Source organism: Equus asinus, chromosome 14 (genome assembly GCF_041296235.1).
Source record: "Equus asinus isolate D_3611 breed Donkey chromosome 14, EquAss-T2T_v2, whole genome shotgun sequence".
NCBI classification, from domain to species: domain Eukaryota; kingdom Metazoa; phylum Chordata; class Mammalia; order Perissodactyla; family Equidae; genus Equus; species Equus asinus.
Genome location: NC_091803.1, coordinates 49,010,554 through 49,034,753, shown reverse-complemented (window position 1 = coordinate 49,034,753; position 24,200 = coordinate 49,010,554). Strand labels below are relative to the sequence as shown.

The 24,200-nt window shown below is 56.4% G+C and overlaps 1 protein-coding gene across 5 annotated transcripts in view; it reads right to left on the bottom strand.

Moving 5' to 3' along the window:
- LMF1 (lipase maturation factor 1) overlaps positions 1-24,200 on the bottom strand; it is a 116,814-nt gene that overhangs the window by 79,500 nt on the left and 13,114 nt on the right. For 4 of the 5 annotated variants that reach the window (XR_011494397.1, XR_011494395.1, XR_011494396.1 and 1 more), the window contains exon 3: positions 14,617-14,627. Coding sequence is in view for 1 of the 5 variants with exons in the window: in XM_044747608.2 (XP_044603543.2) it covers positions 14,617-14,627 (11 nt within the window). In the remaining 4 variants the exon portion in view is untranslated. Of the gene's footprint in view, positions 1-14,562; positions 14,628-24,200 lie in introns of all 5 variants that reach the window. The other variant, XR_011494398.1, reaches the window with a different exon arrangement.

Sequence of the window (24,200 nt, the reverse complement as noted above, 5' to 3'; positions counted from 1 at the left end):
TTCAGTGAAAGCCCGAGTCCTGAAACCATCATTGTCCTGGTTCATCAGCCCCCTCCCTGCCTATGAGGACAGGACGCCACCTCACGGATGACCCCCCGGGACCCTCCGCTCTCTCAGTTACCAGCTGTCTCCAGCGCCAGCTGTGGAGTCCAGGCAATGTGTCCAGCGCCTCCTGCTGGGAGCGGTGCAGACCGCAGGTCAACCTTGGGACGGGCCCCAGACAGAGCCTCGGGTCCTCCTCGGCGGCTCGACACCCGACTGCCCTCCACAGACCTCCGCCCTCCCACATCTCCAGCACTGGCAGGTCACCGCAGACCCGCTCAGAACGGGGCCTCTCCCACAAGCTGTTCAGACCCCCCATGGAGGGAAGTGCGTTTCCACCAGGCCAAGGCACTCCTTCTCCAACTCGATGACCAGGCCAGTGAGTCCCCCACCTTGGGACGGCCCCTCGGCCAGAGCCACACCCATCCCCCCGACTCTGGCCCCATCCCCCACAACCCCCATCCTTAGAAGCCTGTCCATTGTGAACACCGGCTCCACCTGCTCTGTGCCCAGCTCGCACCTGTTCACCTTTGGATTTCATTTTATTAAAACTAATTTATTAACACTGATTTCATTTTACTAGAACCAATTTATTAAAACTAACTCATCCTTAACTGTAAGCAAAAATTTTCACTGAAGATAAACTGTTACTAGAGATAAGAAAGAAAAGTGATCTGCTCATCCACAGATAAAGCTCGTTAGCCCCTTGGTCATGGATTTCAAAATAGTTTTGATAGATCTTTTTAGAGGCAAAAATGGAACAAGAACACACTGTTTAAACCCATTTTAGCACACAATTATATTTTCTTATCAGATTGTATCGTAGTATTGAGTCGCATTACATAGTAATCCATGGAGAAGATGGAGGTTTATTTAACTAACTCTCCACGGCCAAACCCTCTGGAGGCTCCTTCCTCCTGCCATGAGCAGAGCTGATGCCCCCGCTCCGAGTCCTTCTGCCCCACCCCGGCCCTGCTGCAGGAGCCCTGAAGGGGGGCTGGGGACCCGCAGGCACGGATGTTCTGTAGGCACATCGCTGTGCGGCCACACTGTCCTCCAGGGAGGTCACACCCACTCACCGGCTCCCGGGGCGCCCAGCCCCACAACCCACGGCCCGCCTAATCACAAGGAACACCAGACAAGCCCAACCTGTGCACATTCCACCAGATACAGGACCAGAACCGCTCAACACTGTCAAGGTCATGAAAGACCAGGGAAGTCTGGAGGCCGCCACAGGACCAGAGGGGACAGGAGACACGACGACTCAGTGCACTGTGGTCCTGGAGGGATCCTGGACAGGCCTGGGTGGAAGGGCGGGGAACCAACAGAAGTCTGCAGTTCAGGCAAGGGCCGCGCCAGTGCCGACGGCTCCGTTGTGACCACCGTTTAGTGCTCCGGTCGTGTGAGATGTTGACATGAGGGGAAGCTGGTGAACGTCGATGGGGCCTCGGCACTACCTTTGCAGCTCAGAAACGACGCCAAGACCGTCTTTCTAAAGTGCTGCTGACACCACTTCACAGGTAGAAGCTGGAGCCCTGGTCAGCGCCTGGCTCGGCCGGGCCTCAGCACAAGGACGCACCCGAGCACCACGAAGAGGACGGGGACTCAGGGGCCCTGCCCTGGACAAGAGCCTGGGAACAGAGCGTGGCCGCGGCTGCCGTCAATCCTGCGGTCACACGGCTGTTGCCGAGCTGGGCATAGCTCACGGGGCCAGGCCCCTGCCGCCTCGCCCTGGGGTCGTGGTTTCCATCCACCGCTGCCTGTGGCTGTGCTCAAGCAAGTGACGGCGGACGTTCCGCTCGGCGCCTCCCGGGGGCTGGTTCACCGTGCTGAGGAGGAAGGGCTGCCACCTCCCCAGACCTGAGGGCTGCCACCAAAGCCAACAACATCGCTGAGGAGGGCTCTGCGGCTTTGACACAGTGATCTCTCAGGAACACCAGAACGCACACAGCAGTCGTGCTGGCAGTTCTGGGTCCAGGAGACGTGTGGATGAAAATCAAGAAAACGAATAACCAGGTTTCTCGATGCAGCGTGCCCCTCAGCACCGAGCAAGCCTCCCAGGCCGCGGCAGCCTCCAGCAGGTGCGATGTTTCCTTCAAGAGTGACGATGGAAGAGCACACGGGGCCACCGGACCGTCTGCCTGCTCATGACATCTGCATGTGGATCCAGAGGCCCTCGTCACGGATCAGCCAAGCGTGGTCAGACCCCTGCCTGTCCTGTGCGCTGCAGGACAGTGGGGAACCAGGCAGAGCCCCGGCCCCCACGGGGCTGACAGTCTGGAGAGAGGAGGCGGGAGAGACGATAAACCGACATACATGCAAAGATTCACGTCAGAGGTGGCAAGCTGGAGAAAACCCAAGCCAAGCCCAGGCTGGGGCACGCCCGCCCCACAGGGGCCAGAGGCACGGTGGGGGAGAGGTGCGCAGGTCCGGGGTCCCCCAGCCGCAGCAGCCAGTCCCGAGGCTCGTAAGTGCTCGAAAAGCTCAAGAGACATTCATCTAGGCTGAAACCCAGTGGGAAACCGGCAGTTCTCTGCCTCCTCAGAGGGGTGTCACTGAGACCAGCTGGTACGCCCGAAATGATGCAGCGTCCTGCTTTAAGATGTGTAACAGTCTTGATGAGAGGAGGACACGGCCACCAAGAACAGGTTCGCTAGATGCACTTGGGAACCATTAATGGTACTAAAACCGCATCAGTATCTGTGTCTCCATTCAGTGAATCCACACAGACAAGAGCCGCTATTGTAACAGCAACAAAGCATGGCTTCCTCGCTTAGAATTTCTGTTTTAAAATATCAAAGCATTTACAAAAGAAACTGGCACACAGCTGCTACTCCAGGGCTAACCTAACAATGCCTCTCCCTGTTACTTGCGTTGGCAAAGGTCAGGCTCGCCGACGCCGTGTTCCTTTCGCATCCAACAATGGGGCACTGGAACCAGGAAGCTCCAGGGACACACAAGATTCTGGAGGTTCCAGGCCAGCCCATGGCCGCAACGGTGTCTGATGAGACCAAACGCCCTTCTCTGGCCTCTCAGCTGCTCACGGCGATTCAGGACACACAGCGTTTACTGGGCAGGGAAGCAGCACAGGGCCATGCGGACAAAGTCAGCCTGGCTCCCCCTGCCTCAGACAGGCGACGGCTGATGCTGGAGAAGGAGAAAGAAGGGCCCGTCCACCACTGCCTTTGGCTGTCTGCACACAAACGTGGTCAGGAAAGGGCTTAGGATGATCTTCCCTGGGATGCCACTCCAGAGCACACTCGGGAAGAAGGCAGTGGAGGAGCGGCTGGGTCTCCGAGCCTCACCCCCAGCACAACCAGGCACCTGCTCCAGAGCATAAGGATCCTTAGGATGCAGAGAGGGACAAATCAGTCAGTGGTAGCCAAGCCGGCAAAGAGTTAACTTGCCCCACAGTCTCCAAATCCAGAGACCTAAAAAGCCTCCACCCCAGGTGGTAACAGAGAGAGCTCCCGAGCAGAAATCTCCAGGAAGGTGGGAGAAGGAATTGATAGATACCTAATGTGTTTGATTCAGTAAAAACCAGTATTGGGAGTGCTCCAGCAGTTGTGCTGGTGAACTTGGAACAAATTGTGGAAACATGATCAAAAATGAAAAACAAAGCAAACCAAAAAAGAAGAGGCAACTATCAACTCCAGGAAAAACGAAAAGTGACTAGAAAAAAATTATCAGACTTCACTAGTGGCTCAGTGGTCAACAAAACTGACATAGTCCCAATAATGTAAAGACTGAGTATTAGTTTAACAAAAAGTTCTATTTGTGATATAGCTATACTGAGATGGCGAGGGGAGGAGCGTTAGGGATGTGAGAGAGGAATCCTCATCATTCCTAAGAGGAAGTACAGAGATAACGTCTAAAAGTGATACACCAGGAATAATCTACATAAACAGCTTATTCAGAAACTTGGAGGCGACACCAGAAGGGCTGGAGGGCAAGGAAGAGTGGCTGGAGAACAGGAAGGGAGGTGCTGCTGTGTCTGCTGTAAGCCGCGAGATACACTGTGACTTCCTAATCCATGCACACGTCTAACGTTTTCTTTAACAATTAAAAGAACAATCTTCAGACTGTATCTTGCGGCCACAGCATAACAAAATCAGAAATTGATCAAGGAAAGGTAACCTATAAAACCCTTAGGGCTTGGGGCTTTTGAAGCTCTTCTCTAAACAGCACTTGGACCAAGAGGACGAAAGAAGCAGCAGCACTGAGGTTATAAAGCTATCTCATCTGCCCGTCAGGAGACACGGGCCGGCCAGGGGCACAGCACAGGCGAGTGGACGTGGGGCCGGCCAGGGACACAGCACAGGGGAGTGGACGTGGGGCCGGCCAGGGACATAGCACAGGCGAGTGGACGTGGGGCCGGCCAGGGACACAGCACAGGGGAGTGGACGTGGGGTGGGCCAGGGACACAGCACAGGGGAGTAGACGTGGGGTGGGCCAGGGACACAGCACAGGGGGAGTGGACGCGGGGTGGGCCAGGGACACAGCACAGGGGAGTGGACGCGGGGTGGGCCAGGGACACAGCACGGGGGGAGTGGACGTGGGGTGGGCCAGGGACACAGCACAGGGGAGTGGACGTGGGGCTGGCCAGGGACACAGCACAGGGGGGAGTGGACGTGGGGCGGGCCAGGGGCACAGCACAGGAGGGTGGACACAGGGCAGGCCAGGGGCACAGCCAGAGGGGAGTGGTCACCTGCCTCCATGCTTTCATTAGCAGATAAGAAGAGATGGAAAATTAATGAGTTGAACGATCAACTCAAGATCTTAGAAAATAATAAACTCCTTCCTCCCAGAAGGAGGAAGCAACCTATACAAAGTAAAAATTAATGAGCTACAACACATTTTTTTAAAAATCTGATAAATAAAACCAGGTCTTTGAAAAGACCCATAACGGAGACAAGCTATGGCTGTTCTGACCACGGGGCGAAAGGAGGGATGAACACACACTGAGCACACGCAGGGAGTCGAGGCAGAGCTCCAGCAGGGGGGGTGTGTGTGGGGGTGTGTTGTGGAGAGGCCACCAGAACAGCACGTGGCCAGGACGGTCCAGCGGGAGGGTGCGGGGAGGGGCGTGCCACATGAGAGGCCCTGATGAAGCCACCTCCTTCAACTGCACGGGCACCAGCCCCCAGGAAACTCTCAACAGCCAACTGCGAGACCATGGTTATTAACTACACTGTGAGCTGAAAGGCAAATGCTGGTCAAACATCCACATCTACACCATCCAACAAAAATAAAATCTAACTTAGAAGCATTCCAGACAAAAGCCACCCAAAAGGATTTGGGGCTGGAAGTATGAATTACAGGAACCAAATGCTTCTTCAGTATTCTAGAATTCTGCATATTACAGAGGAAGCGTGTTTTAGAAGTAGAAATGGGTAACTAGATGTGATGGGAGAAAATTAGAAGAAGCCAAGTGTTAATGACCACATGAATTAAAAAATGGTCTTTAAAACAGATTTTCTTCTAGGTTCAACTAAGACTTTTTAGCAGATATTACTCAGTGAAAAGAGAATGGCAAAAGTGCATGTGCTGTGGCCCCGCTGGGCAAACACTGACCCCTGACCCCGCATGTGCACACGCGTGTGCCATGCTCGGATGCAGAGCTGAGCGGGTGTAAAGGTAAGAACAAAGACGGGCAGATGGATACCATGGGGGAGGACAGACCCTGGGTGAGAAGGGCCGCCCTGAAAACGGCCACGAGGAGTAGAGCCCAGCACCGGAGACACTCCCCAAGGGGCCCACGCCCACACCCGATTCGTCCCCTTAGACATCTGGTCCAGACGCCACACCCTGCCCGTCTGGAAACCAGGGGGACTTGTTGCCTGAGGCCCTGTGGACACCTGTCCTGAGTGGTGACAGCCAGGAGCGCCAGCTGCTCCCCAGGGGGACATCACCTCTGCAGCCCCTCACCTGCTCGCTCCTTTCCCTCCAGTAACAGAGAGCCACCCCTAGGAGCATGTCGCCCCACCTGGTGTTCCCAGTGACCAGAGAAGGCAGGTGCAGGCGAGGAAACAGGAAAGAATGAGGCAAAGTTACTACCCCCCGATCAAGACCGACCTCAGAGAGGGTCAAGAGAGCATCAGAGATTCTGGAAAGCCAGGGCCTGGAGAATGGGGCCCAGATGGCAGGGAGCCCCAGCAGGGCCAGCCCCTCTCCGGCTCCCACGGCCAGACGACCAGGGCTGCTTGCGGAGGAAATGCTGCTCGAGGCTGTTTTTCCCCCTTTGAGCGACACCTCTGCTGGCTGAGACGGTTCACATCCAGCACGTGCCACACAGCGGCTCTAAATGTCACTGATCAAGGCTCCTCTGTCCTTCCTAAGAGGGACAGGACCAGACAGGAGACCAAAACCAGACACTGCCAAGTGGCCACTCACATTCCTGGGGGGCAGGGGGAAAGGGACACTTCTGGAAAGTGACCAGTCGACCCCAGCACCTGGGAAACAGCAGTGAAGGACGCCCCAGAGGGTTTGCGGGCGGGCAGCCTCTGAGAACGGGAGTCACTTAGGGAACAGGAACTGCTTTCCCGGGCGTGGGGGCTGGGAAGAGGCTCAGACAGCCCGGGTGGACGCGGAGGATATGAGAACCAGGCGGGGCAGGATGGGGGTCGGGCAGCAGGGTCTGGAAACGGTTTGTGGGAGCTGCTGCGGCTGGGGGCTCGGGGCTCTGGGCCAGCTAATCACTTCCTGCAGGCAGGCTCTGCTCCAGCACTAATAGGTTTTAATAAAAACTTCCAACTGGACCAGTAAACCCCTCATTAAGCTGTTTTTAAAGCATGAATTTAAGAGCGGTAAGGGTCAGGGGTCACAGGGAGCATTTAATTCACAACAGCTGGCGGGAGGCAAGGCAGCGACAGAACACTATTCGAGTGTCTGGGCCACATAATCATCTGACGCCGGCACTGGACCTGCCTGGCAAGCACGCTTCATAAGGCAGCAGCAAAAGTGTCCCCCGTTGGCGTGAGGAGAATGTGACCCCAGAGAGCTGCTCCCTACCCCAGCCTGTGCAGCGATGAATGACAGGGCTCAGAACACACATGTCTGGACGAACCCCGCAGAGAAGCACAGGCTCGCCACGGCTTGTGGAGCAGGTGTGGCCCCACCGCACATCAGCTCCCCTGCCAGGCCCCTGGCTGTTCGGCTTGTCCAGGACAGCGCTGCTGGCTCGCTGGCCCGTGGACCTGCCCCTGAGGCCTCGGTGTGCTTATCTTAAACGCTGCGACTCGCTCCCTGCGCCCGTGATGAGGATGGCTCTCCCGAGGTCTCTGTGTTCACAACTCACACAGCACGATCCACATCACCCCCGACAGCTCCTTCATGCTCCTGCCCTCTCCCGACCCTGCAGTTCTGGGCAGGACTCCTCGACACTGCCCAGTCCCAAGGAAGACTCCAGACCGGCTCACGCTTAGTTTTTACAACATTAGGATAAGTCAATAATTCATCAACCGAGCTTCCTACTGAAACGAAAGATCCTTAAAAAGTCCAATTCTTAGCCCGAAGGGCCTGCAATAATGAATGGAATGCTCGTTTCCTAAAAAGGAAGGTCGCTAGGTATAGAGCCTTTCAGAATCCTTCTCTAAGATTCCCTCCAGACCCCTCACTCCGCTGCAGCCCTCACTCGATCCTGGAGTGCGACCTGTTCTGACTCCACTGCTGACCCCTCTGCACTGGCCCAGCGCCCAGGCCCCCTCTGCACCGGCCCAGCCCCCAGGCCCCCTCTGCATCAGTCCAGCCCCCCAGGTCTCCTCTGCACCGGCCCAGTCACAGGCCCCCTCTGCACAGAACCCCTTGCTCCCAACACTATGCTGAGAACCCAAACCACAGATTAAATTCAGCTCATCTTGAGGCATCAATTTTACTGACAGTTATTTCGGCATCCTTTTGAATTGATAAAACAATTACAAATATATTAGAGGGATGGATTCAGAACCAATATATTAGAGGGACAGTGCAGAACCAGTCCCACAGAAGCTTCCTGCTGTCAGCTGCCTTCCTGGGTGCCCACTCACCTGGAATGAGTTTGGTCTTCTCACCCTGACCCCCAGGCCCGGCCTGACCTCCACCCTCCAGTCCAGCCGCCCGCCCAGCAGGCCTCCCAGCAGACTGGAGTCCTCAGTTGGACCCCCTTCTTCTTCCGTGGGTGCCACCCCTTGTCACCACCAAGCATGCAGGACCTCCCCTCCCCAGGCCACACCCCTCCGTCACGGTGGCCTCAGGTGGCCCCCCTTGGACCCGTTTCCCACGGGCAGAGAAAAGGCCACACCATGTCCGCTGTTCTTCCCGCTCTCGGGGCCTGTGGACACCCCAGGGCCCAGGGAGGGCACGCAGGCTCCGGGTAACGCAGCGGGATGTAGGGCGGCAAGGTTCCTGAGCTCCTGATAGAGCAGCAGCCCAGGTGGTACAGATGGGGAAGAAGGTGTGCCTTCACCTGCCTGGGACACCACCCGCAGGTCACACCTGCACACCCAGGTCGCCAGGCTAAACACACGATCCCAGAAGTTACAAAATGCCCTTTGGGGCAGAAAACACTCCAAGGGCCTCGGGAACCTTGAAAGAAAGAGTGAGGCCTCAGGAAGGCGCCCGTCTTCTCGGGTCCGTCTGTCTGGGCACCAGGACACCGCGAGACAGCCGAGAGCCCAAGGAGACCCCAACCCTGCGTGGCCAGTGTGGATCGACGTCCTCCCACAAGACACCTCCCTGCCCAGCACCTCCTTGAAGCCGGTGGGATGGGCCCTGCCTGCAGCCTGCCCCACTCCAGCGCCCGCTCGGCTGCCCCAGGCCTGGCAGGGGCCTACCTCTGAGTGCAGAGCCTGCAGGAGCACCTGGGGGAGGTCACGGGACTCCTTTTGCTCATCCCAGCCTCACCAAACGTGGGCAGACAGGAGCTCTCCCTCTGTGATGGCCGACCAGCTGGGACATCGAAAGGTGGGCAGTGACAGGCTCAGCGCAATGTCAGGAGAGTGTGGGCTAAGAGCAGCCTCATGCTGGCGGAAAAGACCAGAAAGCCCTTCCCAGAAGCCCCGGCTGAGTGGGGCCTGCAGATCCTGCATTGTCCCAAACGCACAAGGACACGTGAAGCTCAGAAGAGGCTCCCAGCCCCGAGTTTGCAGATATCAAAACGCACGCTTCCTGCAGGGGACCAGGAAACAACACTAGAGGGGCACCAAATTAATCCTGTCCCAGGGTCATTCTCTGAACTGGAAGTTTCTGAACTGGCGCCATCACAGCGCGGCCCCGCTCATGCTGCACAGAGACGCGGCCAGCAGGGTGGCCTCACCACCACCCCCATGGTTTCCTGTGTCCAGGAGCCACAGCCCCCCATCCACACGCCAGCACCTTCCCTTGGTAGTCGCATCCATCTGCACATTGGAGTGCGAGACCCGGGGACAGGCCACAGGACGGTGACACCCATGTTGGAAAAGGGTCCTCTCCGGACAGGGAGAAGTAGCCACAGAAGCCCAGATGTCCTGGGAAACATGTGGTCACTCTGGACACGGGGAGGACAGCTGAGAGGAGGGCCCGTATCCACGAGAAAGCCAGCGTCCTGACTCCCAAACCGAAGGGGCTATACTCGCAGCGCCACGCCGGACAAGGGTCAGAGGAGACAGGCCAGTGGGGCACCCAGAGGGAAAGGAACACAAACCCTCCGCCCAGCGCCGTCCGTGGAACCTTCTCCAGCAACGGGAACGGCCTGTGGTCTGCACGGCCCACCACGGCTATGGAGCACCTGACGCGCGGGCAGGAGCCGCACCGTTTACTTCACTCATTTTGATTAAATGGGGAAGCACACGTGGCTAGTGACCACCGTACTGAGGAGAGTGGCTCTGGTGGCCCCTGGGGGCACGGCGGCTCCGAGATGCTGCCCCTGGCGCAGCTCAGGACCTCCGCGTGGAATCCACGCAGCCGCTTCACAGTCATCAAAGTTCACTTTGCAAAATAAAGACAGTAAGTTCCATTAAGAGGAAACTAGAGCAGAGCACAATGGGGCAGGATGAGGAGCACGGTGAAAACCAAGTTCTCACAGGGCGCCCGGGAGGAGCAGAGGAGGGGACAGCTCTGGAAGGTCGAGGGGCCTTCGGCTGGCTGCTCCGGGGCCCGCACGCCTCGACAACTGGTTGCTTCATTTCTCCAGGGTCAGTGAAGGAGAAGATGGTCCAGAGGCCGTGGCGGCCAGCAGGCAGCGAGTGGGCTGCCGTGACTCTTAGGTCATCTGAGCATCCGCTCTGGACAGCGAGCGGGACTGACCTGCCGAGCTGCTGCACAGAGAGGATGCCGCGTGGAATCCAGTCTTACTCAGGGAGCCCCTGGAGGAACACGTGTGAGCAAGTCAGCAGCCTGCCTCCAAGTCTCCAATGTCACCAGCTGCCACTCGAGAGGCAGGAAAGCTTGCGAGAAGCCCAGACAACACCAGGAGAGGTACAAGAGGAGCCAGATTCCTTTTATTTCAGAGCAAAACAGCGCCATTGGCACAAGTCTCCTGTCAGCACCACGCCACGCAGCCAGAGAGCCCCCCGCAGCGCCGCCCTGCAGCTACCCACAAGGCCCCAGTGGTGCCCCCTCGTGCGCCTGGTGGCTCCACCACGGCTGACTTCACGGTAACTGCCCAGGATCCACTCGCCATGGGGGTGGGGTCTGACGGTGTTGTCTGTCACAACAACTGGAAAACAAATTCTGTCACATTTTCAAATAAATAAGTATACTCCACTGAGAAGGAAGATGTGTCTAAATGCTGGCACAGCCCAGTGTCTTCAAGGAGAGCTCGGGTACCAGACGAACCCGCTGGGGAAGGCAGCACAGTCCTCGCTTGCTGAGCCCATCCTCACTCCCTAACCCACCACAGCCGCCCTGCCTCCGACAGTGGACACAACTCGCAGGTCAGACAACGACTGTCACCATCAGGCCACGCCAGATTTGCAAATGGGAGAAGAGAACATTTCCTGAAGTACCTCCATTGCTTGCTTCTTCTTGCTTCAAAAACAAACAAACAGCGTCACTCTGAGAGTGGTGAGCGGGGGTCAGCACCCTGCCCAGAGGTTCAGGCTCCTGACCCCAGGGGGCCGCCTCCCTGGCCTGCTCTGCTCAGCTGGTTAGGACCTACCTCTTCAGGTAATTAAAAATCAGGAGAACGTTTCTGTACTCACCCTCATCTTAACAGATTCTGATGCTCTTTCTTTCTTTGGGTTGAGCCCAATTTCCACTGACGTCCAACTCCTTTTTCCCGAAGACCCTCCTCCACATTGGGCAGCCGACCCTGGACAGCCTTGGCTGTGGAAGCCGGGTTTGCAGGGGAAGAGCTCCAGGCTGGGCGGGCCTCCCTCCCTCTGGCACGGTCGGGTGCACGCCCCGTCCTCTGGCTGCAGCCTTCTAAGGAGAAGTGTGTGTAGCCACAGCGTCTACCCTCCGCGCGTCTCTCCTGCCCCCAGCTGCAATTCAGGTTTTCTCTTTCTCTTTGGTTCTTGGCATTTGACTGTAAGGTATCCAGGAATGGGTGTGGTGAGAGTGTTTTTCTTACTTAATGGTCTCTGAAAGTATTGAATCTGGTGCATTTTGCCTTTCACTCATTTTGGAAAATCCTTGGCTTTTATTTCTTCAAACCCTTCTTCTGCCTGTTCTTCCTCTCTCCTCCTCCGAGGTTTCAACCACCTTTCTGTGGAATTGGCGGATACGTTCCCTCAGGAGCTCTGTTCTGTTCTGCTTTTTAATTCTTTTTCCCATCGTGTTTCATTTTGGGTATCTTCACGTCGTGGAGTGTGTCTGTCTGCTCTGCAGCAGCCCACGGAAGGCTGTCCAGAGCCGCCTGTGTCCTACTTCTGGCCTTTCCCTGTGGCTCCTCTGGACGGTTTCTCTTGTTGCCCATCTTGCAGGTCGTCCATCTTTTCCACTGGACCCTGTGATGCACCCATCGCTGTTCTTTTCAAGTCCTTGTCGAGAGTTCAACATCTGGGTCATCTCTGTTGACTGCTGTCTCTCTTGGCTATCCACTGTCAGCGGGTCCAGTTTTTCGGTTTCTGTGTGTCTAGTAACTTTTTTATTACATCAAATGTTGTGTGTAGAAAAACAGTAGCTCCTGAGGGAAACAATTTCCCAGAACGGAGCACATCCTGCAAGGCCATCAGCGGGGGCAGGGGGGTGGGGGTGGGGAGAGGACACTTTAGCCCGAGACAGGCCGAGTTTGGTCTGGCGTCCTCATTGTCACCCTCAGTGACCACAGACTGCAGCTTCCTTCAGCAGGGCTGCTGCCCCCCACAGGGCTGGGCGTGGACCTAGGGGCCAGGATTTCCTCACTTTCACCTGGGCCCCCGAGCGGCCTCTCCCCACAGCACGCTGCACCTGTCCTTGGGTGCCGGGCTGATGGTGGGAGAAGGGACCCAGTGCCTGGTCCAGCCTCGCCTGAGGCCATGCAGGGGGCCTCCTCAGCCTTCCCGCGATCCTCCCTCGGCCCTCAGCAGTGGCAGAGTGGGCTCTGTGTACCTGCATGACCTGGGCCCCTCCCCGAGTGGCTTCAACTCCTTCCCCCAGGGGCCTTGGGAGCACAGGTCGATGTCCCTTCCCAAGTGGCTCAAGGCTTCTGTGTCCTCTCAAAGGACAGTCCAGGGAGCGGGTGGGGTTTTGTTAGTAGCCACTCACCTCCTGCACCGCACCCCCAAGGAGACTCTCTGTGGTCTCCTGCCCTGCTCCAGGCTTTCTCAAAGGCCTCAGTGGAGGCCTGTGGACGGGAGCTCTGTGAGTTGAACTCCCCGTGTCTGGGGACACATCTCCCTAAGAATTTGTGAGCATGTTGGTGGGTTTCTCCTTACCCTCTTCCTCCTGGGCTCTGCCAAAGGTGACACTGGTCACAGGCCCCAACCTGGCTCAGTCGGGCATCTGGGAATCCAGATCCCTCAGCTGCTTCATAAACTCAGCTGGCTGATGGAGTCAAGAGCAGCTGTCGCTTTTGCAGGTTACCCAGCTCTGCTCACTGTTAGGATGGGAGAGACACCTCAGGCAAGCAGTCTCTATATAATTTAATCCCTTTTGAATATAATATGTGCTTACGCCTGCCACGTGGTTGGTGTATCTTGGTGGCTGTACCACGTGCACATGAGCAGAATGTGGTCACAAAATAATCGGGTCGGTGCGGGCCGAGTGCTGGCAGCTCTGCTGGATGGCTGTGCCTCTACTAACTTTCCGTCTAGTCGTTTATCAGCAAGGGAGGCGGTGCTGAAATCCTACTCTTGTCATGGGCTGTCTCTGCCCCCTTTCATTTCAGCTACCTGGAGGTCTGCTTTGTCTTCCTCATGACCTGCCTCTCTGGCCATGAGGACACGTTCTTCTTCATCCAGAGAATACTCGGTCCTCAACTCTGTCTCATGTGATAGCAACGCGGCCACTCCAGCCTCCTCACTATTGTCTCCATAGTGCGTCCATCTTTGCCCATCCATTTTCTTTCAAATTTCTGTGTTTTTACATTAACGTGCATCTCCTATAGAAGAATGTGATTGCATCTTACTTTTTTTTTTCATTCGTCCTGTTGATTTCTCTCTCCTGGGGAGCTTGGTCCATTCACATTTAATGTGCTTCCTGATATGGTATTTAGGGTTACCATCAATTTTTTATTTCCTATTACACCCTCAGTTTTGTTCCCATGCTCGCCTTCGCTGCCTTTTTAGACCATCCGAATGTTTTGAAACCCCGCTTTAGCCTGTCCACTGGCACTTTAGCTGTAACTCTGCCTTTTCCTAGTAACTGTTCCAGGATTAGAATATGTGTCCTTAACTTGTCGACTCGACTTAAAGAGAGGATCGTGCCACGTCACGTCACATATGGAAGTCTGCGTGCCCCCACATGCTCCACGTTGTGCCTGTCTCGTGCTCCCCTTGGAGGCCTGGATTCATTCTACTTTAAACAGTCACCCGCACGGGAAAGGAAGTCGGGGAGGGCGCGTCCTTTGCGCTCACCCACATATCACTGTTCTCCCCGTTCTGCATCCGCCCGGGGACCGGAGTCTGCACATCCTATCGCTTCCTCGAGCCACAGCACTGCCTCTGGTGCTGGGGAACGGCCTGGGGAGCCGGAAGTCCTCCTCCAACCAAACCAAGTGGAAATCCCACCGCCCTTGGGGTGCCCTGCCAGTGTCAGCACAGGGTGAGCCCTCCTCTGCACAGGGGTGTCCATGGGCTTGTGTCCACTGGGGACTCGGTGTGGCCTGGAGAGGGGAGGGCAGGCCTGTGGGATGACTGTGAGCACACACGTCACAGGGAATGGGACTAGACCAATGAAAATGGGATGGACCGTCACCACTGTGGGACGGCTCTGCCCAGTCATATGGAGACTGGGTGTACATGCAACGGACCTGCAGATCATGAGGGCCCACGTCTGTGTCAGTCCGTCGCTCTCGGCAAGGAAGCCAGCCTGGTCAGGTTTCCAGGTTAGCAACAAACACGGTCTCAGAACAACATGGGGAAACCTGCAGAGCTGTAACAGACACTCCAGCCATGAGAAAAGTAGGAAAATGCAGATACATACCCCGAAACGAATGTTAAATGCTTGCAGAGGTTTTGCCAGTGATTTTTCACTTACCAAATGAATACCTGAAAAACAAAAGAAGAAAAACATATAAAAATGTTGGTTTGCTCTGTCCAAAAACTTGCAAGATTAAAAGCATCATGTTACCCAACTAATAAGGCCACCCCAGTGACCCCAGGAGACTGTAGGGTCAGGTCACAGAGCTTACGGGCATTAAATGAGGCAAGAGGTGAGGGGACACTTGTCCATAGGTGTTCTGAGAGGAGGTGAGGGTGGAGGGGACTTCTGTCCTCAGGTGCTGAGTGGAGGTGAGGGTGGAGGATCACCTGTCCTCACGTGTTCTGAGAGGAGGTGAAGGTGGAGCAGACTCCTGTCCTCAGGTGCTGAGTGGAGGTGAGGCTGGAGGATCACCTGTCCTCACGTGTTCTGAGAGGAGGTGAAGGTGGAGCGGACTCCTGTCCTCAGGTGCTGAGTAGAGGTGAGGGTGGAGGATCACCTGTCCTCACGTGTTCTGAGAGGAGGTGAAGGTGGAGCGGACTCCTGTCCTCACATGTTCTGAGAGGAGGTGAAGGTGTAGTGGTCTCCTGTCCTCAGGTGCTGAGTGGAGGTGAGGGTGGAGGATCACCTGTCCTCACGTGTTCTGAGAGGAGGTGAGGGTGGAGGGGGCTTCTGTCCTCAGGTGCTGAGTGGAGGTGAGGGTGGAGGATCACCTGTCCTCACGTGTTCTGAGAGGAGGTGAAGGTGGAGCAGACTCCTGTCCTCAGCTGCTGAGTGGAGGTGAGGGTGGAGGATCACCTGTCCTCACGTGTTCTGAGAGGAGGTGAAGGTGTAGCGGACTCCTGTCCTCAGATGCTGAGTGGAGGTGAGGGTGGAGGATCACCTGTCCTCACGTGTTCTGAGAGGAGGTGAGGGTGGAGAGTCACCTGTCCTCACGTGTTCTGAGAGGAGGTGAAGGTGTAGCGGACTCCTGTCCTCAGGTGCTGAGTGGAGGTGAGGGTGGAGGATCACCTGTCCTCACGTGTTCTGAGAGGAGGTGAGGGTGGAGGGGACTCCTGTCCTCAGGTGCTGAGTGGAGGTGAGGGTGGAGGATCACCTGTCCTCACGTGTTCTGAGAGGAGGTGAAAGTGGAGCAGACTCCTGTCCTCAGGTGCTGAGTGGAGGTGAGGGTGGAGGATCACCTGTCCTCACGTGTTCTGAGAGGAGGTGAAAGTGGAGCAGACTCCTGTCCTCAGGTGCTGAGTGGAGGTGAGGGTGGAGGATCACCTGTCCTCACGTGTTCTGAGAGGAGGTGAGGGTGGAGGTGACTCCTGTTCTCAGGTGCTCTGAGTGGAGTTGAGGGTGGAGGGGACACCTGTTCTTAGGTGCTCTGAGTGGAGGTGAGGGTGGAGGATCACCTGTCCTCAGGTGCTCTGAGAGGAGGTGAGGGTGGAGGGGACTCCTGTCCTCAGGTGCTCTGAGAGGAGGTGAGGATGGAGGGCACACCTGTCTCATGTGTTCTGAGTGGAGGTGAGGGCAGACGGGACACCTGTCCTAGGTGCTGAGTGGAGGTGAGGGTGAAGGGGACGTGGGTCCTCAGGTGCACTGAGCAGGCGGTGGAGCCTGGAGGTCAGGAGGCTGCCCTGAAGGACAGATGCCTGCTTACGCACCGCCCCACCCCGCCCCACCCCAACAGTACAGGGCCACGCCCACAACAGGCAGATCAAAGAATATTTTGGGGAAAAGGGCATGTAATACTTGGTTTTCCTGCAGTAAATAATTTCCACCAAACACCACGAAAATGTCCTCCCCTAGAACCTAGAAGTTTAAAGGATGTCCCATTACCCTGAGCACTGATTATTAGAAAAGAAATCCTAAAGGAAAGGCATTTGGTGGCCTGACCGCACTGCTAATGGTCTGAGCCAGGTCTGTCTTCACTGGGGATCCGATCAGAGCATTGAGGTCCTCCTCGCCGCCACACGGGGCTTCCACGATGTGGAGATTCACTTGTGCCCTTGGTGTAGGAACAGTCAGCACACACGTGTAAAGGACCGAGTCACAGAATGCAATCCCTACGACAAAACGGAGCTGCCGGGCTGGGGGCGCGCGGCCTTGGACAGTGCTCCTACTGCCGGCAGCTCGGGCACCTTTGAGCCTGCCCAGTTCACCAAATCCGCCACCTGGTCAGGGATAAAACGACCACCACCATATTGAACCAAGACTGTCACCTCTTACCGAGGAGTAAACAGAATGAGCCCCGACGCACACGACCCGGATGACCCCTGGGAGCCTCAGCTCACTGAGGGGCCAGATGCAGAGGCCACACCACAGGCACTCCATTCCTAGGAAGCATCTGGAACAGGAGAATCCAGAGAAAGGACGCAGGTGAGTGGGGGCCAGGGCTGGGGCACCGGGGGTGAGGGCTCAGGGGTATGGGTTTCTCGTCGGGGTGATGAAATGTTTCAAACTTAGCAGTGGTGACGGCTATAGAACTCTGTGAATATATGGAACCACTGACTGGTACACTGTCAATGTGATGGAATGTGATCAGTTTGATGATATGTGAATTATACCTTAATAAGGACGTTAAGAAAAAAACCGTTGTTTGATGGAATACGTGTGAAAGCAAGGATCCAGAGTCTGGGATTTGCTTCAAGGCCCTGGGAGAGGGGAGGCAGCACCTGCAGGGATGAGGCAAGGCCTGGAGAGGGGCTGGGTCCTGGGCATGGCTGCCCGCTCTGAACAGGGGTGATCTTGCCCAGTGAAGTCAGGATGCGCAGCCACGGGACGGTGGCGGGGGTGCCAGGGAGGGACCGGGCGCCAGATGCTGCTCTCCCAGCATCGGGTGTGCTGGTGGCCTGGCCTTAGAGACACAGCCCACTCACAGGTAAATTAACACCACGTCTGGGATCCGCTCTTGCTCCAGAAAGGAGACGCTAGGAGGGAGAGAAGACATCACACAAGCACATGAGGGTTCTCTCTAGAGAGGTCACGTCTGTGTCACAACGTTCCAGTGAATAAGGACCACACAGACGACGGCGGCCCCGCAGGAGGAGCACCATACAGCCCAGGTGCACAGCAGGCGGTACTGTCTAGGTTTGTGTGAGCACATGCTATGATGTCCGCACAACGATGCAATCGCCCAACGACGTGTTTCTCAGAAACGAATCCATGTCGTTAAGTGACGTTAATGACACGTGACTGCATGCTCTGTACTTTTGAACGGGTGTCTAAGTTTCCAGAACCAAACCTCTAAAACAGCTAGTGTACACAGTGGCTAATGCAAGAGAGACCTTGACCCAGGAAATTCTCCCGACACATGACCCTGTTGACTGGAGGGAGGGAAAGGAGCTGAGTTTTACAAACTCACCAGGAACGAGCACTTCACGTTTTCCTCAGCCCAGACTGGAGGACACTGAAGGCTCTGGCCCGCAGCCTGGGTCCGGGACACAGCGTCCCCGTGGGAATCAGGGACAGGCTGTGACATTACCGCATCACCCGTGCCGGGGGTGTTTGAAAATGCTTGCACTCTTTCATAACGTCACCTGTTTCCAATTTTGAATTTCAAAGCTGCCTAATATGAGATTTTTAAATATAGGAAGTTGTACCTAATGATATGAAAAACTAAATGTCTTCATTAGTTTCATAGCTTTTGTTATATTTTTTAGCAGCTAAACCTTATTCTAGAAGAGATGGCCATCCATGTGGAGCTATCTTGGGGGATGTTCTCCTATTTTGTTCTTTAAAGAAGCTCAGGGGCCGGCCCGGTGGTACAGCGGTTAAGCGTGCACGTTCCACTTCGGTGGCCCGGGGTTCACCAGTTGGGATCCTGGGTGCAGACATGGCACCGCTTGTCAAGCCATGCTGTGGTAGGTGTCCCACATATAAAGTAGAGGAAGATGGACACGGATGTTAGCTCAGGGCCAGTCTTCCTCAGCAAAAAGAGGAGGATTGGCAGTAGTTAGCTCAGGGCTAATCTTCCTCAAAAAAAAAGAAGCTCAAGTCCTCCCTTGTTTGAGACCCAGGTTTTGCTCTCAATGGTCAGCGTTGGCGCTGTAGGCCAGGGCCCTGCCCACGGCAGGGACATCTGTGGGAAGCAAGGGGAGGATCGAGATGGCGGGAGGCTGCAGAGGCCACCGGCCGCCTGTGGGAAGACTGCCCTTTGCAGGAAGCAGCAGCTTTGTCCATGGCCTCTGCTCACTCCACCCCAGCAACTTCCACAGGAAGCTCCTGTTTCCATACAAAGCCTCTGATCGAAAACTACATTGGTCTTTGTTTTGTAAAAGGCTTCATGAACCAACATTGGTTCGATGATGCTCCCCTGGCTGTGGACAGGCTAAATGAATTTGCAAGAATTCTCCCACTTGGTTGCTGGGCACGGAGAGCTCCCTGAAGGCCCACTCAGGAAGCAGGGAGTTGGGAATTTGCAATAAAGCGTGTTCTCTCAGCCACGCCAATTCCTGATGCGTGTCTGTGGCTGACCACGTCATCCACACTAAAGCCCTTTCACGTGGTGATGACCAAACAGAAGCAGCTCGGGATGAAAACGCCCCAGGAGCAGGGGCAGGGGCCTCGGTGTGCCCACGCCATCAGCAGATGCCCACCTCCCACCTCTACCAAACAGGCAGGGCACCCTGGGGAGAAGGCACCACCCCGGCAGTGGGACATGGGACCCTCCACGGAACCAGCAAGGCCACGTCTTGGTACCGCCATGAGAGAGCAGAGACTGGCCCCTTCCATGGCTGTGTCCCAGCTGAGGGGCTCTGGGCCCAGTGGACATTTGTGACCACATCCCTTGGCCAAGGGTGAAAGGGCTTTCCCATCAAGCGGGGGGGGACAGCTCCACCCTCCTCCCTTGCCACATGGGAACTGGGCTCCCAGGGCAAGGGGTGTGCAAGCCCACTCCTACTGCAGAATGGAAGTGGCACCATTCTGCTCCCTGGAGCTCCCAAACCAAGGCAGGAATTCATATTTATGCCTCAAATACAGCCACCCCTAGGAAAACCCATGGTGGCTACGGACCAAAGCAGGGGCGCAGCGGGAAGGCACCGCGGGTCCTCACAACGTCCTTCATTTAATGCCCGGAGCCAAAACAAGGTTTCCATCCTCAAGAGTCGGAACAGAGCAGCCACACACGGTGTCACGTGGCACTGACCCTGTCCCCCGGCATCTCCCGCGGCCTCTGGCATCTGCTCTCGGCTCTCTTTGAAGTCGATACCCTGTCGCCTCCCTCAGAGGGAAGTGCCACAGGCAGCTTCCTCTGCAGGAAGAGACCCCCAGTGCCTTCCGACCTCCGTCCAAGTTTCCAGAGATAATCCCTTCTTCTTTCTGGGGGCCGGCAAGGTGGGGAGGAGAAAGGGGCAGTTGTACAGCCGTCCTTAACAGCAACAAAGCTGCCCTCTAGGATTAGAGCCAAAGTAAAGCGCAGATGAAAGGATCAGAATCCAACTTTTTGGAAAAGTTGATGCTAACTGAAGAAACCAGAGCAGAAGTCACAACTGGGGCTCCATGGTTCTGTGAGCTCCGATTGTTTTCGACAGGACGGTGGGGTCGTCCTCAGATGTGTCTGTAAGATCCCTGAAATCATATGCAACACGTTCCTGGATTCTGGTTCTCTCTCTCCTAAGTGTTGCTGGTCCCCAAGATGCTTAAACTCCTACAGTGAGAGGACAGACTCCCCCCAGTACAGACACACGGAGGAGTCCACACTGACATGACCAGCGACTGAACGAGCATGAGATGGGAGGCTGTCCCCGTGCGGGAGTCCCACACAATTGCGGAGGCATGCTGCCACCAGGAGTCCTCATGTGAGAGCTACGTGGCGCGATTTCTCCACAGGAGAACATATGGCGTGGACCTACGACAGAAGAGCACCCCAGCAGTGGGGACACCTGACAGATCCCTCGGCCGGGAGACCAGGTTGACATCAGCAGAGATGGCACATCGAGAGCATGGCCCCGACAGACCCCTGGTGTGTCTGCCACTGGGTACCATGCCACCTGCCTACTTCCTGTCCTGGGGGAGGCAGTCCAGTCACCACCCCACGTCAGGAAGAAAGGAAAGGAGTCAGAAGGCCCCCAAGCCATCCGCTGCGCTCCTTCCTTGGAAGGCAGAGAGCTTCCCAATCAACCAGGTAAGGAAAACACCAGAGCCTAAGAACACGCTGCAGAGGACGTGAATGCATCTCTCCGCCCGCCTGCCAGCAGCATGGCCCCGAGTCCCTGGCATTCTCTACCTGGCCTGCAGCTGAGTCCCCAGGCCCACTTCCTACATCGTGGTCTGCTAGCCCAGGACCCTCAGAGCCCACTCCCTGGGGCACAGGGTGACTCTGTTCCCCTAAGGGCCTAGCAGCAGCTCTGGTCTAATAGGCAACAAGCCCAGCTTCCATGGCCTGAAGGACCAAGCAGGTGGTTGCCCTGGTCTTCAATGTGGGGGGTGGCAGGCAAATGAAGAAACCACTTCATCATCTTAGGTTCGCCGACTGAAAATACCACGTTTTTTTTTTTTGTTTTTTTTTTAAAGATTTTATTTTTTCCTTTTTCTCCCCAAAGCCCCCCCGGTACATAGTTGTGTATTCTTCGTTGTGGGTTCTTCTAGTTGTGGCATGTGGGACGCTGCCTCAGCGTGGTCTGATGAGCAGTGCCATGTCCGCGCCCAGGATTTGAACTAACGAAACACTGGGCCGCCTGCAGCGGAGCGCACGAACTTAACCACTCGGCCACGGGGCCAGCCCCTGAAAATACCACGTTTTAACTGTCCATGCCTGGACGATGGAAACCCAAAACGTCCTCGACAAGCCACAATGGCGTGTGAGAAGAGCTGATGCCCGTCATGAACTCGGGGCAACACTCGTGCTGGCACTGAGAAAGTTTCCGGAAACACTTTGTGGGTAAAGTTAGGAAGATGTGGAGCTGGTGAAACATGAGGGAAGTGGGGAGAGTCACAGACAAGTCCAGGTCTCCCGGGGCCTGCCTTGGGATGTGACTGTGGAGCTGGGCACATGGAGCCATGGCGACCACCATAGGCCAGGGGTCCAAGGCCAGGTGTTCACAGGCCGGGTATCCACGGATCTGGATCAGCCTCAGCGCAGCTAAGTGGCCAGCGTGGCAGTGCTCACAGCCCACGGACCAGCCCACGCCTAACCACATGCCATGCCGCCTTTGGGTCTGAAGCTCAGGCGAGGGCCCACAAGAGCTGAAACCAAGCCGAGGTGCAGATCGCCCCAGCCAGCCCTCTGTCCAGCTCCCTTGTTCCTACCAACAAGGCAAGAGCGCTGTGTCCACCTGGGCATCATCACCCGTGCCCACTCCCTCCCTCCCGCTGTGCCTCCTGCCACCACGAGAGAGGAAGTTCATCAAATCGGTCTTTTTGGGCTCCCTTGAAAGCACGTGTCCTGTGCTTCGCAGTCTGAGGACAGGGTTGTCACCGTAGCAAGCACTGGCTGCCCGAGGCCGGCTCTCCCCGGGACGAAGCCCTTTGGGCTTCGCCACGGTGAAGGGATTCACAAGGCTCCCGGCGGAGCGTCAGGATCACGTCAGGAGAGCGGGATAAGGACAGTCACCGTTCTGGAGTGCACAGGACGTCCTGCAAGGAGGCTGCCGGGCTCTGCCCCACGACACCGACCCTGGAGACTCAAGTACCACCGAGTGCAGAGACGCAGGATTTCCACATCCACGGAGAACATTCGTCTCCGATGCTGGCACTGCGGCACAGACACTGGCCTGAGGCACGGAGATGCCGAGAGGCAGCCGTGGGAGAGAAGGGAGAGAAAGAGGCTCCAAGCGAGGCAGCTGCTACGCACGCCCACAGCAAGGCTGGCTGGACACGGTGCCACTGCCACGCGACCCCAGTGCAGGGTGGCACCTGCCCGGCGCCTCCTCTCCCCATGGGGGCTTCCTGTCCTGGCTGCAGGATGCCACCCGGACAAGACTTGAAAGATGCTCCTTCAACGGTGTCCATTATCTGAGCATCTCACCCCAAACAAAGATTCTTTTCTCTCAACTTAAAATAAACAGGACATGAAAGGAACAGCCTGTGTCTAACTCTCGTTTTGGGGTATCAAGAGGAAGAAAGCCCCTTTTCCACTCAAGGGGTCCTCACTCTCGGTAGGTTTTCAATGTCACTCTGACAACCCCAAAACTATTGTCCATCGGGGAAACGGAGTCAGGGCTGAGCTGAGAACACCTTTGAGGTGGAGGGGCCTGAATCACGCTCACCACCTCACCGGGTGCTCACACGACCCCCCCACGGCCCCGTCTGTGCCAGGATGAGTGGCGCACCGCAGCCGTGATGCGGACCTTCAGCCTCAGGCGCGCGGGACATACACCACTAGTCTCCGCTGACATGTTTTTTCTTTTACAATTTTCACTTAAAACATCTCATGCACCAATTCTGGGAAGATACGGCTTTGTTTTATTTCGCTTTAGCAAGCTTAAATTAATTCAAAGCACATTTTTTAACATACCCAAGGGGAGGGGAGCAGAATCTCTTTTCCAGTGAAAAAATACAAGACTATTTTTGGCCACACGTGCTCAGACTGGTTTTCAAAAATTTAAATGTGGGGTTAATCTTTCCTGACTAGTATATTCTAGACAGACTGGGAAATGCTTTTAAAAGTAAAACGTCAAGTTGATGTGATTTCTCCTGGCTGCCAGGTCCAGCAAAGGTGACCCCAGCCCCACGTCACAGGTGGAGCATGTCACCTCTGTGGGGCACGGGTTGGGACTCTCGCTCTCTGTAACTCACTGTGATTCTGGGACAAAGGTACCCAGAACTCCCCCTCCTCTGGTGTGGATTAAAGTCACTTGTCTCAAGAAGCAGCCTCTTGGACATCACAGAAAAACCCAGCCAGAGTCCTCCTGTGCTGGCAAACGTCTACTGACCGGGAGAGACTGGAGGCCGCAGTGACTGGCTGTGGCTGGCACGGAAGTCAGACCCCCGAGGTGGCAGCACCCGTGCATTCCACATGGGAAGGAGCAGGTGGGCGCGAAGGAGGCTTCACTCACCTCACAGCTGCTCTGCTCTGCTGTGCTCGGTGCACACACCTAACGCGATGCACCACAGGCGAGAATGCCACTGCCGGCCCCTGGGCTTTCTTCCCAAACGCAGCTCAAGCCACGACTCAGGGTGCTCAGGGGTCCCTGAGTCCCATCGGAAATTTGGGCGCTCTGACCAACACAGTGCTTACTCGTCAGCAGCAACACAGTGACAGGAGGGTGCGGGAGCGGGCGGAGAGCAGGGGGTTTCCGGGTAATGGAGACGCAAGTCCTTTCTGCAGACTGGATTGGGGGAAGTGTCATCACACCTGTGGGCCCAGTCCGAGCTCTGGCCAGCCCAGTCCCAGCACTAGCCAGCCCGGTCCCAGCACTAGCCAGCCCGGTCCCAGCTCTAGCTAGCTCGGTCCCAGCTCTGGCCAGCCCGGTCCCAGCACTAGCCAGCCCAGTCCCAGCTCTAGCTAGCTCGGTCCCAGCTCTGGCCAGCCTGGTCCCAGCTCTGGCAGCCCTGGTCCCCGCACTAGCCAGCACTCCCACAGCAGGAGGAGGCTGGCAAGAGCCACGCGCATACTCCCAATCAGAGCTGGCAGGCACAGGCGCACAGGGCCAGGGGGCAGGCAACAGCAGCTGAGAGGGGACCTCAGACGGCACCCAGCCCACAGCCACAGC